The 17,572-nt window shown below is 43.1% G+C and overlaps 1 protein-coding gene across 1 annotated transcript in view; it reads left to right on the forward strand.

Annotated features, from left to right (window-relative positions):
* LOC122801872 (transcription termination factor 2-like) overlaps positions 1-17,572 on the forward strand; it is a gene marked incomplete in the record, with an annotated part of 438,525 nt that overhangs the window by 384,431 nt on the left and 36,522 nt on the right. The window contains 1 exon segment of the mRNA XM_044071534.1: positions 240-321. Within this exon segment, the coding sequence (XP_043927469.1) occupies positions 240-321 (82 nt within the window).

Genomic DNA, 17,572 nt, shown 5'->3' on the forward strand with positions numbered 1-17,572 from the left:
TTCCACTTCTTCAGTGCATTATACATCCTCATTTTGTTAATCGGACATTAGGAAGCTGTAGCAATCTACTTCTGGTGTAGGTCAGCATTCATCACTAAAAATACTTGTTTAAATTTTGATTTGTGTGTCCTTTAGTAAAAAGGGATTGAAAAACTTTATTTCATTTTTTTTTTTAAACGTGACTTGTGGTCCTTAACTGCAGGCATTTCTTTTAAGCAGTAAATTTCTTGTTTGTCTAGGTTTGTTTATTGCCCCATCAGACGCAGGCACTTGCTTGGTTGCTGTGGAGAGAGACAGAGAAACCAGCAGGAGGGATTTTAGGTGAGATATACCGCAATTCTGTTTTTTTTTTTTTTTTTAAATTAGCTATGATACAGCTGAAGATATGAAATGTCAAACTTGAAGTAATTTCATTTGGGGTTCATTATAGTTGAGATTTTCATCAGCAGTCATAAAACATCTTCAATAAGCTGAATAATGTTTGTCCTCTAGTATTTGATAAAATCAACAAATGTTATATGCTGCAATACACAGGTATAGCTAAAAAAGTATATAATTTAACATTGTGTTTGTTACAGTGATTAATCATTTTTGACTGTATGTCCACAGGCCATGTGCAATAGTTTTCTTTCCAGAGTCAGTTTGCACAAGTTTTCAAAAAATCTCAGACTGTTTCATTGGGCCAGTTCACCACTAACCGTTGTCAGCATTTCTACATATTGGTTAGAGGGTTTGTAGCCATTAATGGCCTCCATTTCCTTCTGCCTGTACTATTCAAGTCTCCTCTTGTATTAGTCCTGTGGGAATGTGTGTGTGTGTGTGTGTGTGTGTGTGTGTGTGTGTGTGTGTGTGTGTGTGTGTGTGTGTGTGTGTTCACTGCTGAAAGGGGAAGGATTCTTGAGCTATAAAACTGCCATTGTGGTCACCATACATCTAACAACACCAGTATTAAGTTTTATGGTATGCTTCAGGACCTTCACGCACTGTTCTCACCTCTCACAATTCACGTAACTGTTAACAGTTCCTCTCATTTGTAGGTAGCAGCTGAAGTTGTAGACCTAAGGACATCTTGCTGTAGCCAGTTAGATAAAAAATTATTGGTCTGGGGTCCAGGTTTAAGACTGTATGCCTGACACCACTTTGAAGTTCATTAGGCAGTAGGTTATGCTGCACCACCAAATGCATCTTTGAGTATTCCAGTTTGGGCTCAGTGCCCTCATAGGTGTTGGACCCCTGCATGTCTAAGTGTAAATATGGGTAACCATTTGAAATGTCAGGACCAGCTTGAGAAAATCCCAAAACACAGAGACTGAATTGCCGAAAAATGAACTTGCATATACTAAGTCTTGATGGCCATTTCTCAGAATATTCCCTTTTCTCTGAGGTATGTCAATCTTGGAGTTGGTATATTTAAGTTTAGGGGGGTGCAGGAGGGGCTCCCCCCTTCAAAAAAGAAGTTTAAAAGAGAAGAGCAGTCTAGGAGAGTCACTCTATTTGGGTTTTTGGTCGTTTTTTTTTTTTTCTTTTCGGCTTGTTGGTACTCTTCATTTTGAGTACTGACATTTCAATAAGGAGCTTTGGTGCATGTTCTTGGCTTTAATCTTATGAGGAAACTCCAGGTTTCAGTGAATGCTATTCTACTTGTATATGTCGGACCTTTTGGGACATTGCTAGCAGCAGAAAACTTGCAGCTTGGATGTAACCACCATCATCAACCCCCTTTTTCACATTTTCTAAATGGTGTCAGGGTGATAGCTCCATCACTCTCTGTTCATTGCTACTTTTCTGCCTTTTTTGTCAAGTCATGTCTGATTGCCACAGGTCTTTTCTCACGTAATCAATTCATCTCTTTGCTGGACACCCTCTTTTCCTCTTGCCTTCTTTGTCTCTGCCAAATCATCTTCACCAGATGGATTTCTGCTTTCTTGCAAATGTGCCCAGACCACCCTAATCTGTTACATTTAACCTTCTCTGCAGTTGTAGCTACTTTGACTTCTGCCCTGATGGTCCTCATTTCTTCATCTGTTCCACAGTGTTTATAATACCATCCATCTTGGACACTTCATCTCCTTAACTTCTAGCTTCTTCAACTGCGCTGCCTTCACTCTCCAGGTTTCTGTACCGTACATGGTTGTACCATTGTTTTGTACACCTTGCTTTTCAGCTTTGGCATTCTTGTGTCGCACACTACCCTGACACACTGTGCCATTTGGCTGCATCCCCTGATTTCTAGCTTTGACCTCTACATTTAGACTTCCCTTCCCCTCAACCACCCCTCCCAGATACACGAGGCTGTTACCCTGTTCCACCACATTCCAGATGTTCATCGTGCATACAGCTGCAGTAATCACAGATGGGTTTTCAGCCGTCAGGCGGTCCCTCGGTCGGCTGAATTCCAAAGTCTTGGTCCGGCGTCGGTTGTCGTCGCTTACTCTTCTGACGTCAGTAAGGCCAGAGTATATAAGACACAGCCGACGCCATGTTCTTCAGTCTTTTTTGCCGCGCGGTGCCCGAAGCAGAAGCAGTTCGCAAGTGCCGGTCGGCCAGCTCCTGAATTAAGAAAAAATTGGAACCGAAGTCTTCTTTAAAGCTAAGTACCCCGTTGGGGAAACTTTTCTTGCCTCAGACCGATGTCAGAAAAAGTTAATAATTGTATTTCTTGTGGGAAGCAAATACCGCATAAGGATTTCCATTCCCGTTGCATACCTTGTTTGGGCCCAGACCACGACGTCTCGGGCTGTTGCTTTTGCGCTACCTTCAATAAACGCACTATCAAGCGTCGGGCGGAGTTCGCCCAACACTACTTTGGTAAAGCTTTTGATTATAAGATGTCGTCGGACACTCCGACTACCGTTTTGTCCAAAAAACGCAAGGAAAAGGACCGACACGGTGTCGCACACTACCCTGACACACTGTGCCATTTGGCTGCATCCCCTGATTTCTAGCTTTGACCTCTACATTTAGACTTCCCTTCCCCTCAACCACCCCTCCCAGATACACGAGGCTGTTACCCTGTTCCACCACATTCCAGTTCTTTACCATTTGCCGTTAAGGCTGGGTGTCAAAATTCCTGGAGATTGTCAATAAAAGTGTGTACTGCTTTGCCAGATTGGAGCTTAGCTGAGATAAATAACGGAGTACTCTGTCTAGGTTTCAGTCCTCCTTAGTGGACCAGTCTGTTGACTAGATTGGTCTCTCTCTAATTCTTGTTTTGGCAAAGAAGCGGTTAAGCCTCTAACAGTTTCAGAAGATGACTTTGTGGAACTCGCTGGAGTTTTGAATGGCTGATCCTGTAGCTAATATTGCGGGGTCATGTGTGTGCCTATGCGGAATGGCAAGACTGATGCTGTTTTTTTTTCTTTAGAAATATAAAAAAGATGAAAGAAACTAAAGCACGAATGGTCCTTTCATGGTGGATGTTCTTTTTGGGCACTCTCACAGGACTTGTTTGAATTCTGGAAGAGAAGAAGCAGACCCACAGCACTGTGGAGGATGTGCATGACTTTCTTGTATCCCCCTCCTGTCTTCTTTCCAAAAGATGAAATTGCCTCCTCGCAGAACAAACAGCCACATCTCCTGCTGTGAGCGCTTATTTGCCCAAGAAAGGTGATCCTACATGCCCTAATAGTGGCTGTTTTTATAGCTTGTCTCAGCTTAGGGAGCTGAGGGTGTAGACTTTTTTGTAGTCAATCACATATTAAAGTGCTTAGATTCTACTTCAAAAAGCATTTCGCTAAGAGACCAAGCAGTCTCCTCATAGCTATTGGAACAGGCGTAGGATATACCTTGAAAAGGGCTATAGCGAACCTCTCCGCTTTGAAATAAGACCAAGGGCTCTGTTTCCAACTTTCTGATTCTAAAGAAGATGGTCAACTGCTGTCCTGTACTTGGACCTCTGTGGCTTGAACTGACGTGTGCTGTACCGCAGGTTCCAGATGGGGGCTCTCCGGGGAAATCCAGCACACCTGGGTAATGCTGCTGGACATAATGGCAAACTTTTGGCACATCGTTGGGGATCTTTTCAGAAGATTCTTTTGTCAGTAGTTCATTCAGTAGTACGAGCTTGTAATTCCAACACTTTTGCAGAAGTTAGGGCTACTCGTAGTACAGTTTTCAAAGTACATAATTTCGAAGAAGCAGGTTCAAGGAGTGGTAAAGGTCATTTTTCAAGGACATAATTCATGTCCCATGGAAGAACAGATTGTTTATGATGCCTGATGTACAGTTTGACTTTTAGGAATTGTCGACCTCAAAACCTGAAGAAGGAGGTGGACCACCTGGAATGCAGGCTGATGTATGACAAATGTACTTTGGTTGAGATCTGTGCCAATCCTGAGTTGAGTAGCTCACACAAATATGATGGTGCTAGGAATCTCTGCTTAATAAAGATTAGGTCCTCTATTATAGCACTGTATAGAAGTTAAGTTCCACTTAGAAGTGAAACATTTTCCCTCTGCAGGATTCCTAGCCACCTGCCTTACTTTTAATACATTCTCAAAGTAAAATGCCTAAATGGAATTAGAAGCTTGGCATCCAGACCACGAGACTTAGTGCCTTTATGTTTTGTAGTACAGCTGTTTGAGGTTTCCTTTTCATCAGAGGTGTTCACCAAAGGTGTTGGTGGTGGTACATGGAGCTTTGCAGAAGGATCTGCATATTTTTCCCTACTGGGCCAACTGTCTCCTGTGGTCCCATCTAAGACATCCTGCTAGTATCCCTGGAGTGGGCACTGCTTTGATTGCAGTCTCTAGGAAGACACTAAGCAGGAAGAACCATTTTCTGATACCATTTCTGAATACTACCTTTACTAGTATATTGTCGGTCTCTCGGTTTTTCCTAGTCATACAAAGGGCCTCGAAGGTCATGCAGTTCACAGCCATGGTAAAAAATATTTTGTAGGATCAAGGTTCTGGACCTTCTTGCACCATTAGGGACTGATAGCCACAGTGATTTTTTGTGATGATCTTTACACATTTGAATATACAGAAGTTGCAGTAAGCTGTGAGGTGTTAACAATTAAAATCTCTGTTTATAGATCTTCTCCTGGTGTCACACCCACTTCATCATGCCCTGGAATGAAGGACATTCTGCACTAATCTCTGTTCTGGTGTCACTGTGCAAGAACAAAGGGGATATTCACAATTGTTGGCATTATAGAGATATCAAACTCCTTTCAATCTGCATGAAAACAGGGCCGGTGTTAGCATTTTGGGGGCACCCAGCAAATGTCTGGTTGTGAGCTTCCTGGATACTTAGTCTGTGTAACACCCTATAACCACCACCCCTTCTAAGGACCATTTTAGTTCCATGCTGTTAAGAGTAATTTGCACAAACTGAGCTATAGTTACCTCTTACATTAAAACAAGCCTGTATGTTGTGTCTTTCGGCTTATCCCGGTTAGGGGTCGCCACAGCAGAACTCCGGTCCGCTAATGTTTGGTAGTGGATTTTTGCGTGCTGAGTTACCAGCCCTGACACACAACCTTCAATGAAGGCCTGCCCATTCACGCATGCCTCCACACAGAAGACGCTCTAGCTGAGAATCGAACGCGGCAACATTTTGCTGTGAGGCGACAACGCTACCACAGCACCACTCTATTGACCCAACTCACAGTTGCAATCAGTCACTAGCATTTAGTTGCAACAGTGATAAATTGCAACAACTCTAGGTACAGGAATGGACTTAGGTGAAGTGGTGCCCTAGGCACTGCCTACTGTTTCACCCCATCCACAAGCATGCACACATTCTCTAGTGCTCCTCTTCTGTCCCCTGCATCCCAAGCTTCCCACACTATGCACATTGCAGTTTTCTTGCTTTTCTCACATTTGCCTTCCTATTCAGCTTTTTCAAGTAGCCACCACTTTTTTATATACTCCGAGATGCATTTTAAAGGTTTTTTTTTAACCTTATTAAACAACCTTTTCATTCAGTGATGACTTGAACAGAAATTGTGATTAAGAAAAGAAATTAATTGTTGGTGTTCAACTTTAGCTTTCTTTATATCCTTTCAACACATTTTCCTTACCAAGACACAGTAGTAACTGTTCAAGAAATAAGTAAATTAAGCCGTGGCCCCTAGAATAGGCCCCTAGAATTTATTTTATTTATTTATTTATTTAACATTTGTTGACCGGGAAAGTCTGACTAGGTTCCACAGATCCTGTTTTCAGCGGAGGCCCGGGGAAAAATGCTCCAGAAGATGCTCTAGAAGCCAAAGAGTTGTAGATGCTCTGGGGTACATTTTACAACATTTCTCAAACATTTAATCCAGTGATGGCCTAACACAAAAAACATCAAGATTTCAAGGAAGACCAAGACTTAATGTTCAAAGCTGACAAAATAGTAGCTCTGAAAAATCTAACTAGACAGTTGTGAGGATACCTATCTTGGCTATATTACCTGCCTCCCTAACCCCCCTCCAAAAAGAAAAAAAATATATACAGTTACTGTCTGTGCATCCCCTGGTGTTGTACCGCATGAAAGCAGAGGTTCACATGGCCACAGTCACATATTTCAAGTTACTGCAGTTATACATATATAGCATGCCTCCTCACTCCCATACTCCCCAAAGGCAGCTACCTGCATAGACACCTGATGGGTCGTTGTGAGGAAAGTGAAAAAATAATGATTATAGTAATGTAATCCACTTTGTTTCTGTTAACCAGTATACTACCATTACACAAATTAAAGTAACCTTCTTTGTACAACTCTGAGGTCTGTGAGCAAAGGAAAAGAAAATGACAACGTTCTCCTCAGTCCAAAACAGGCTAAAACGGCCTCCAATGCACACTTCTAAGGTTAGCATGGCCTCAAACTGAATGCCAAGAAATGCACCATTATCCCCTTTGGGGAAAATGGCATCCCCACTAATTATCACATTAATAACAACGTACTGAGTATGCAGTCAGTTGTGAGGGATTTGGGCACGCAGGTTGATAGCAACCTGACTTTTGACCACCACATTGACTCCATTGTACGGAAGGCTTTCTACATGGCCCACTCCTAAATAAGGGTATTTTATCCAGGAACAAGGAGGTCGTAACATCCCTGTACTCCTCACTTATCAGACCCATTATAGAGTACAGTGCCCCCTTCAGCATGTACCTTGCCAAGCACATGCAGCAGCTGGAGAGACCACAGAGGTTCCTAACCAGGAAAACCCAGGGTCTCAAACACCTATCGTATACAGGTTAAAAGCCCTGTCCATCTACTCAGCCTCGTACAGACTGCTCAGACGTGACCTGTGTCTGGCAAACAAGGCTATCTCAGACCCAGCCTTGATGGAGTTGCAGCATATCCGTAAGTCAAACTTCACTCGTGTAACCCGCACACAAGGCCTTAACCTGGTTTGTGACATTAATAGAACTTGGCAGGATATATTTGTGTCCCAAAGACTCCCCCATCTGTGGAAGAGACTCCCTCTCCATATCAAGCAGAGTACCTCTCTAGCCCTGTTTGAGGAATGTGGACGACTGGATGGGAAACAGAAAATACACCCCTGGGATCCCACCTGTGTCTCTGCTGGACAGGGGAAACTGGTACTGACTTTGAGAGAACATGGGTGAAATTCTTGGCTAGGCATACAAGGGCCTCCGAGCCAATAGCCTAGTATCATCCTTTGAACCTATGATTGTGATGAAAGTTAAAGAAGTAATGACCACACCATCCCCAGCCCCCACATATCCTGCAGCAATGTTTGGTACTCACCTCTGAGCAGGGCTGGTTTTAGCATGGCAGTGACTGAGGGCAGAAGCCACTAGTAAGGCCATGTCAGAATCCATTTTTACAGTCCTGGGTGTGGGGACCACCAGACTCCTAGAAGCTCTAAATGTGTCTGAATGTTCTGTGATGCATTTTATGCCTTATTTGTGAAATGTAATTACTTGTTAATGTTTCTGGGTAGCAGTAAAAAAATGCAGTTAAGTATGTGCCTGGCACTAGTGTGTGTGTGTGTGTGTGTGTGTGTGTGTGTGTGTGTGTGTGTGTGTATACATGCGTGCTGCACAGATAAAAATGATATTTGTACACACACTGTATCCATACATTTACCTTCATAGAAACTGGAAGAATTCCATTTTACTTGCTGCATGTTTCAGAGGTGTTGGTGTTAACCAAAGCTCATGGATAGATGCACAGACAGCCTCACCTCAGGCTTTGTCCCTACTGAATGGCACACTGCTACAGTCATTCCTCTCCACAAAGGAGGAGTGACTACAGACCCTAGGATCTATTGCCCCATTAGCCTGACGAGTCTGATATGCAAAGCTATGGAATGCAACACCATGGACCTAATAAACAAAGATATAGGGCATCTCCAAACTATGGATCCCACACAGTTTGGTTTTGTGAAGGGTAGATCATGCCTGCTTAACTTGGTCGACTTCTTTGAGTCAGTCACCAGAGGTGCAGATGAAGGCAAGGTGGTTCACCCATTTGGCATGTACCTCACTAGACACCTGCAACAATTGGAGAGGCTGCAAAAGTACCTCACAAAGAGGATCCTAGGCCTTAAACACTTGTCCTATATGGACAGACTCAAACAACTCCAACTATTCTCTGTCTCATATCACCTACTTAGAGGCGATCTCTGCTTGACATACAAAGCCATGTCTGATCCAGCTTTGTTAGAAATTCTACATCAACAGAACGTGCTGGTGGGACAGGTTCCTAACCCAAAGGCTGCCCTTGTTATGGAATAGACTTCCCATACATGTCAAATAGAGCACCTCACTGGCCCTCTTCAAGAGAAACCTTGATGAGTGGATGGGAAATAGAAAATTCACCCCTAGGATCACTCCAGTGGCTCTACTCGACAGCGACACTCAGAACTAAGATCGGGTGGCACAATGTCAGGGTAATCCTATAGGCTAGGTTTGTAAAGGCTCCAGGGCCATTAGATCATGCCTGCTCAACTTGGCCGACTTCTTTGAGTCAGTCACCAGAGGTGCGGATGAAGGCAAGGTGATTCATACAGCCTACCTTGATCTGGCCAAGGCGTTTGATACCATTCCCCATTCAGGAATCATAGAAAAACTCACTAAGCTAAGCATCAATCCTTATATCACTAGGTGGGTTGCAGACTGGCTCACAGAATCCACAGTGTGAAAGTAGCGGACTCCAAGTACACACCTATGAACCGCAGTTTGGATTCCGATCAGGATGTTGCTCAGTGAGAGACTGAGAAGAAGCTGGAGATGAAGAAGACAGTCCAACTCTGCATTCCTAGACTTGGAGAGGGCATATGACAAGGTCCCAAGAAAAGGGATTTGAGCAGTCCTGCAATGGTTCAAAGTCAAGAAATGTTTGTAGAATTAGTGCAGACCCTGTACAAGGAGTTAAAAACACAAATACAGACAGTATTTGGCCTTTCAGAAGGGTTTCCAGCGAGCGTGGGTGTGCATAAGGGTTTAGTTCTGTCTCTTCTGTTTTTCATACTGGTGACAGATTGCATTAACAAACAGGCTGGCAGAGGACAGGTCAACAACCTGGGGTTGGAGGTTGGTATAATGGTTAAGGTGTTTACCTGAGAGACACAAGGTGTGGGATTCGATTCTCACCTTTGAAGGGAAAATTGCCTAGTCTTAAAATGTCCCACAAGGGCAGCTAGCCTAGTACTTGCTATGAACCTATTAACAGCTTCTGGTAACGGGGAAGGTTACTTGAGGAGTATGAAAGTTTGAATAAGGAAGACAAAGCTAAAATCAGAGATGCTGCAGTCAATTGACAATAGTGTTTCTGGGGTAGTATGTGATAGAAGAATGCCTAAGAAGTTGAAAAGTAAGTTGCACAAAACACTGGTGCACTCGATCCTTCTGTATGATGCAGAAACCTGGGCAGTACAGGCAGAGAAGTTGAGAGAGCTGGTGGTGAAGATGAAGTGCCTAAAACGAGTAGTAGGATAATGCACTGTGGGGCAGACAAAGAAAGTCAGAGGAGAAGATAAAAGTATTATGGTGGTTTGGGGCTTGGAGGAAAGCAGATGATCTGGTGAAGATGATTTGGAAGCAACAGGAAGAACACAGGAGGAAACGAGGACATCCAGCCAACAGATTGATGGACAGCTTGAGAGAAAACTTACAACAGTCAGTCATGGCTGTTGAACAATATCGAAGAGTGGTAGTGAATCGAGAGTGATGGTGAACAATAGACATGACTCCCCAACCCCATTTAGGAAAAATGGAAAAAGGGGAGTTGATGATGGTGATAAATCTGTTTTCCTCACCTCAGCTCCCTGTTTTTCATATATAAGCAAGGAATCTCTATGAGAGGTAAATCACTGAAAAATTTATTAGTTGTCAGAAAAAAAACTTCCTTATTGGGTTTTAGCAGCTAGACACCCAGATTTGGGTCTTGTTTCTGAATCATTGATGGCTCAGAAGGCAGTCTGTTTTATTTGCACCATTTGCTTTATTGCACTTCTAGCATTGATGTCCAGGAGTTCAACATTGGTGGAACAAATGGCCATTTCTAGGCTGATTCACTTTTTCAGGCAGTAGACGACCAGCCGCTGTTTCTGACACTGGGCAATCAAGAATAAAAACTTCAAGAAAAGCTACTGTCATTTAATATTGAAGCCAATACTGATTGAAGCTGATACTGCATGCTAAATTTCTGTCAAGAGGAGGGGAAAAAATTCACTTGACCTTCTGTTTTTGATTTAGAAGAGTAAGACTACCATGAATTGATACCCTAAATGCATTTCTTTATGGTACAGAAAGGATGACAAGTGTTTTGTCTTCTGTCATTCACTTTGAAAAACAGTCTCATGGAGGCCACTTTGTGGTCCTCTTCAAAACTTATGTCACCTAATGAGAGCTATGTTTTTTTCTAAAAAGTCATATCAGTTTTATAGAGTCTCGAAAAAAAAACAGTTATTTGTATAAAAATATAGTGGTAGACCCTGCTTGTTTAGCGCTGGATAATCTGTAACACTGTCTCACTAGATGTGTACCCAGTTATTTGTCTGCTCCATATGGCATGGCATCAGTCAGACAAACTAGAGCAAATGTTGTACCTTACTAAGAAAATTGCTGATGTCATTAAATGGCAAGGGAACAAAACTCCTCTAACAATAGGTAAGATAGGCTTTTGTCATAGTTAAGTGATTGTATGACAATATAAACTGCTACTACAGGGCTGCTGCTTCTTTATCAGTCAACAAACATTTTGCTTGGTTAAGAAAGCAGCCTTTTTCTGGAACATATGAAAGCAAAACTCCTTACTGCTTATGTGGTTAAGCCATTCCTGTTTCTGGCCCTTCCTCAAATTTTTTTTCACCACATTAAAGGAAGAATCTCAATAAGATGTCCAGTTCTTTTTTAAAGATATAACAGGATTCTCCCTTCTTGAAGCGGACCTATTAATCATAAGCAAACCATGCAGAAGCAGTCTGTAACAAAAGGCATTTCCGAAAGAAATATCAGGTGTTGAAAGTAAAAGATATTGGTCACATTAGAATCAAAAATCTTTACAGCTGGACAGGTTCTTTACAAACCCACAGTAATTCATATCATCATTTCACCCCTGCCCTAACAATGAAATTTCATTGTTATATATAACTGAGTAAAAGAGGTAGTCCTGTAGGATGCACTATATAGTGCTTAATGCCATGTCTTGGCAGATTGGTCTAGAAGCTATTGTGCATGCAGGCAGTAGAGCCATTTCCCAAATCAAAAATAGGAATGGGGAGGGGTGGAGACCCTTACTAGCTCTGTCAAATCTGGACAATTAACTTAAAAAGAAAGGAATTGAGGATGATGCTATTGCAGTTTCTCTCTTACCACTTCTTTTGCATGAAGAATTCCTGGTGACTGTAGGTAGGCAAGATGCTTACCCACACATTTCCAATTGTGAAACTCTTGGGCAGCTCCTCAGTTATGGGATGGGGAACTTAACATTTTCAGTATATTGTCATGCCTTGTGGCCTTCTGCTGTACATACAGCCTTTGCAAATTTCCTGATGTCATACCTGTTCACACAGCTGAGAATTAAGGATATTAATGTATACTTTTAGCTGGATGGCTGACTGTTCAAGCTGTCTGTATAGAAGGACTCATTGCAGCATTGCGGTAGACCAGGGGTCTCAAACTGTAATGAGCACAAGGGCCGCAAATAACACCAAGTAGGTTTTGGTGGGTCGCAAGCAAGTTCAAGCCATCCATAAACTATACTTTTTTGTTTTTTTTTTTTTAATTAAGTTACAAAACTTTTTGTTTGAAGCAACAGACCAACACTATTCTATTGTAATAGCATCTAGTAATTTTAGCTAAGCTCTATGATGATTTTTTTTTTTTTTTTTTAATGAAACATTGCCTTTCTTTGTTTTAACTGCTTAGATGACAACAATGTTCTTTGTGTTTCACTGTTGCAGTCATCACATTTGGTTTATCTGCTTGCAGTAGCCCTCAGTCAGCCTGATTAACAAAGTCTTGGGTCCTGCGTCGGTTGCTGGCTCTTCTTCCATGATGTCAGGTAGTCAGGGGTATAAAACATGCAGCCAATGCCATTACATCAGTCTTTCTTGCCGTGTGGTGCCCGAAGCAAAAGCAGTTCGCAAATGCCGGTCAGCCGACTCCTGAAAGTTTAGTTTTCGAGTTTCAGAACCGAAGTCTTCAACTAAAAGCTAAGTACCCCATTGGGGAAACTTTTTCTTGCTCTAAACCGATGTCAGTGAAAGTAAATAATTGCATTTCTTATGGAAAGCAAATACCTCATGAAGATTTTCATTCATACTGTATTCCTTGCCTAGGCCCTGACCACGACGTACCTCGCTGTCTGTTTTGTGCCGTATTTAAACAACGAACTATCTGTCGGTATATTTTCACTTCTAAATATTTTGGTGCTCGGTTCAATTATCCAGATATGTCTTCGGTAAGCAATCCGACTACCGACATTCTGAAAAAACGCAAAGAAAAAGACAGAGACAGGCCACCTATGTCCAAAGCAGTCGACGACACTTCTAAGCCAGTCGCCAGTTCGCCGGTACTCAGTGAGGCGCTTTTGCAGCCCCTGATACCCACTACTTCAGATTCGCAGGCCTCTACTGAGACCCATTTGGAGTCCGGTATGCCGCGAGATGCTTCATCTGTGGAACCTGCAGATGTCTCTACCTTGGATGGGTCCTGCACCGGCTTCTGAAGGTGTATTCAGGCCTACTGACTTGCATATTAAACTGACGCCATCTTCTTTTTCAAGGCCTAAAACTCGAACCATGCCTAGAAAACCGACGCCCAGACCGCATGGTCAGGCCTCTATGCATAAAAAGCAAATAATAACAATGGCTGAAGACCTTATTACTTTAATCAAGGGAAGCCAATCTTCCCCCTCTGAGACCTAGGACTGAGTTTGCTTATGATATTTCTGACCAGGATTCTGAAATTTCTGTTTCCTCTGATGACCAGGATTTACACTTATCTACCTATGAGGATTCTGATGCTGAGGACTCTGCCCCCCCAGAGGATTTCTGTGTTGGTGAAACCTTGCATACTCTTAGGGAGCATTTTCATTGGGAAAGTCAGGATTTCTCTTATTCTAAAAAGAGGCTTAGGGGTTTCTTATTCCTGCCCCAGCACAGGCCTTTAGCATCCCTCCTGTACTAGACATTGTTGATGATGCCTTTTCGGAAGCTAGCTTGGCCCCTGACTATCTACCTCCTGCTCCCAGAAATCCTGATAGATATTACAGGGTTCCTGACTCTCACAAGTTCCTTTTAAAAAATCCTACTGCTGATCCTGAGACCATTTCACAGGGACCCAAGGGCATTAAAGCTGCTACTGCCAAAAATCCTACCCCTTCTGATAGAGACTCCAGGGCGCTGGATAGATGGGGTAAGAAGGTATACACTTCTGCACCCTTGGCTGTTAGGGCCTTAAACTGCCAGTTTCATATATTAAAGTATCAGCAACATATTATTGGATTGCTTAAACAGAAAATTATGTTGATTCCTGATTGTGCTGAAAATAAGGATTTACAAGATTTAATGCATTCTCCTGAACAGGTTGGAAAACATACTTTGTAATGTGGTTTTGATTCACTAGATGAGTCTTGCACGGCTGCTGTCACTGGGTCTGTACTTAGAAGGCATGCTTGGCTTGAAGAGCAATCCTTGCCAGATCATATTAAAGCTAAATTACTGGATGCTCCCTTAAATCAGGACCGCTTGTTTAGCAACAAGGCAGAAGAAGTTCTTAAAAAGATGGAGGAAAAAGCTAAATCTATGCAAACTGTTAAAGATTTCTTACTAGTACAACCTCCAAGATTTAGTAGGCATTGGCCCTCTAAGAATTGGTCATTTCCTGCCTCTTCGAGGCTTTCTCCGTCCAAACCCAGCTCCAGCAGAACATCCAGGCTTCAGTCCCAGAGTACACACAGGACTAAGCAGTGGGGAGCCCCCACTTCCAAATCTGGAAGTAGTAAAACTCCCCCCCCCTATGGTAAACTGTCTCAGTGACTTAACTTTAAAACTTACAAGCACTTCTCAACTGACTGCCCCCTTGGGGGGAAATATTGCTCTACATGCAAAAAACTGGGAACTCATTACCCAGGACAAATGGGTTTTAAATGTAGTTTCCCCAAGGATACAGATTTCACTTCCACACGTGACCTACCCCAAACAGTTGGCCAGATCTACCCCCAAATCAATGGGCAGAGGCTCAAAAGCAAGTGCTCTCTCTCTCTCAAGCATAAAGGCTATTCAAACTGTACCAGAAGAGGAAAAGGGACAAGGTTTCTACTCAAGACTTTTCCTGGTAGCTAGAAAAGACAATTCATGGCGTCCTGTCCTGGACCTGTCTACTTTAAACACCTTTTTGGTGATTCCAAAATTCAAGATGCTAACTCTTCACCAGTTGCTTCCTATGCTAGGCAAAGATACCTGGTTGGCAACACTCAATTTAAAGGAAGCCTACCTGCACATCCCAATCAGGGAATCTAGCAGAAGATACCTACGCTTCAAAGCAAGCTTCATGCACTGTCAGTTCTCTGCACTGCCCTTTGGCTTATCTACTGTGCCCAGTTTATTCACAAAGTGCCTAGCTCCAGTTATTGCATTTTGCAGGTAAAGAAACATTCAAATATACCCATACCTGGACGATTGACTAATTCAGGCAGAAAGCCAGGAAATACTTTTGAATCATCTGGCTTTTGTACAAAGGGTGCTAACTTGCCTGGGGTACACCATAAATGAAAAGAAATCACACCTGGTACCCTGTCAACAAATTATATTCCTGGGAGCAAGCTTGAATACAACTTCCCAGATGGCTTTCCTCAAGCCAGAGAAACAAATTCAATTGAAAACCTACTTCAAACTAGTGGCCACAAAAGCCCTGCTTATCTGCAAGGCAAATATTGCAAGCCTTGGGGTTCATGGCCTCCTGCATTCTTCTAATTCGATATGCAAGACTGCATATGAGGAAACTACAGTGGTATCTAAAAAGCGTATGGTGTCAACATTCTCAGGATTTAGAAGCAATGATTCCTATCATACCTTGCCTATGGTTAGAGTTCCTTTGGTGGGCAGAGGCCTGCCACCAAAACAAGGGACTGCCATTCACTCTACCCCCTGCCGCCCAAACCCTAACAGACTCATCAGACTATGCATGGGGGGGGCTCACCTGGCAGGGAAGTGCATTCAAGGCAAATGGAACCCAAGTCAAATGCACCTGCATATCAATCAAAAAAATGTTAGCTGTATAGAATGCTTTGACAGCCTTCAAGGACCACATTCTTCCAGGACAATTAATGGTAAAGACGGACAACACCACTGTTATGTGGTCATAAACAAGCAGGGAGGTACCCATTCTTACCCCCCTCTGCAGACTAGCCATGGCACTGTGGAATATAGCCTTGAGCTACAAAGTGCATCTACAAGCACAATTCCTGCCAGGAAAACTAAATGCACTGGCAGACAGACTAAGCAGAAACCTCATGGACCCACACGAGTGGAAACTGGAACCAAAGACTTTCAACATTTTGACAAACAAATGGGGGAGCCCAGATATAGACCTGTTTGCCTCCCCCCAGAACTACCAATTAGACAAATTTTGCACAAGGACAACCCCACAAACAAGCTTGGAAAGTGGAAGCTCTGTCCTTCAGCTGGAAAAACCTATCAGTTTATGCCTTTCCTCCTCTGCCTCTCCTCTCCAAAGTACTACTAAAGATCAAACAGGACAAACCAAGGACAATTTTGATTGCACCAGACTGGCCACGCCAACACTGGTACCCCCTCTTGTGCAGTGCATCACTGTTGGCCCCATGGCATCTGCCTCCGACCTCTACTCTGTTGTCTCAGCAGGAGAACCAGATTCTGCACCCTCCGCTCCAAACCCTGAACCTAGCTGCATGGCTAATTACCTAATCTCTCCTTTACCATCCCTCATTAAACCGGTGATGGATATCATTTTAGAGGCAAGGAGGCCTAGTACTAGAAAATCTTATGCTGAAAAATGGAAAAGATTCTGAGCTTGGAACCAATCTCAAGGGATGAACACAGTAGCGCCCAACTTACCTCAGATTCTACAATACTTAACTGAGATGCTTCACGAGGGCCTTTCTTCTTCCTCTATCACAATTTATGCCTCAGCCATTTCAGCTCATTATAACACAGAACCTCCCCTCTTCTCTCATCCACTGCTGAAGCAGTTCTTCAGAGGGGCCAAAAATTTAAGACCACCCAGGAGAGCCCCAACTCCAACCTTGGACCTTAACTTTGTATTGGAGAAACTCACTCTTCCTCCTTTCAAGCCAGCTGCTAGTGCAGATTTAAAATTCATTTCTTGGAAAACAGCCTTCCTTTTTAGCAATCACTTCAGCAAGAAGGATATCTGAATTACAGGCCCTTATGGCAGTGGAGCCTTTCTTCATCTTTCATGCGGACAGGGTGTCCCTCAGAACCAATCCCTCCTTTATGCCCAAGGTGGTATCCAATGTGGCTCTTAATCAGTCTGTTCATTTGCCACCCTTCTTTCCTAATCCACAGACAAAGGGGAACAGATACTGCACTCCTTAGATGTGCACAGACAACTTAGATTTTACTTGGACAGGACTAAACCTCAAAGGAAATCTGAACAACTGCTGGTGGCATTTGCTGCAGGGGCAGAGGGGAAGGCTATTTCAAAGCAAACCATTTCTAAATTGATAAGCCATTGCATTCATTTCTGCTATAAGCACCATGGAAAACCTATCCCACAGGGGATCAGACCCCATTTAACCAGGGCTGCATCTACCTCTACAGCCTTTCTCAGAGGTGTCCCTACTAGGGACATCCTAGAAGCTGCTACCTGGAGCTCTGTACATACTGTCACCATCATTACCATTTGCCAATTTTCTTTAAATCCAGAGCCGGCTTTGCCACTGCAGTCTTGCAGGGCCTTATAGCTGGTCCTAATGCTATTTAAATTCCTCCTCCCATCCTGACCTTTGGGAATCTACCCAAATGTGTTGACTGCAACAGTGAAACACGAAGAACATAGTACAGGTGTGTACACTTACCATAAATGTAGATGTTCGAGTGTATTCACTGTTGCAGTCCTGGTTACCCTCCCTCCAGCCCCCTGACATTTCTTGGCTATAC

Source organism: Protopterus annectens, chromosome 5.part0 (assembly GCF_019279795.1).
Source record: "Protopterus annectens isolate FY-2018-M chromosome 5.part0, PAN1.0, whole genome shotgun sequence".
In the NCBI taxonomy this organism is placed as follows: domain Eukaryota; kingdom Metazoa; phylum Chordata; order Ceratodontiformes; family Protopteridae; genus Protopterus; species Protopterus annectens.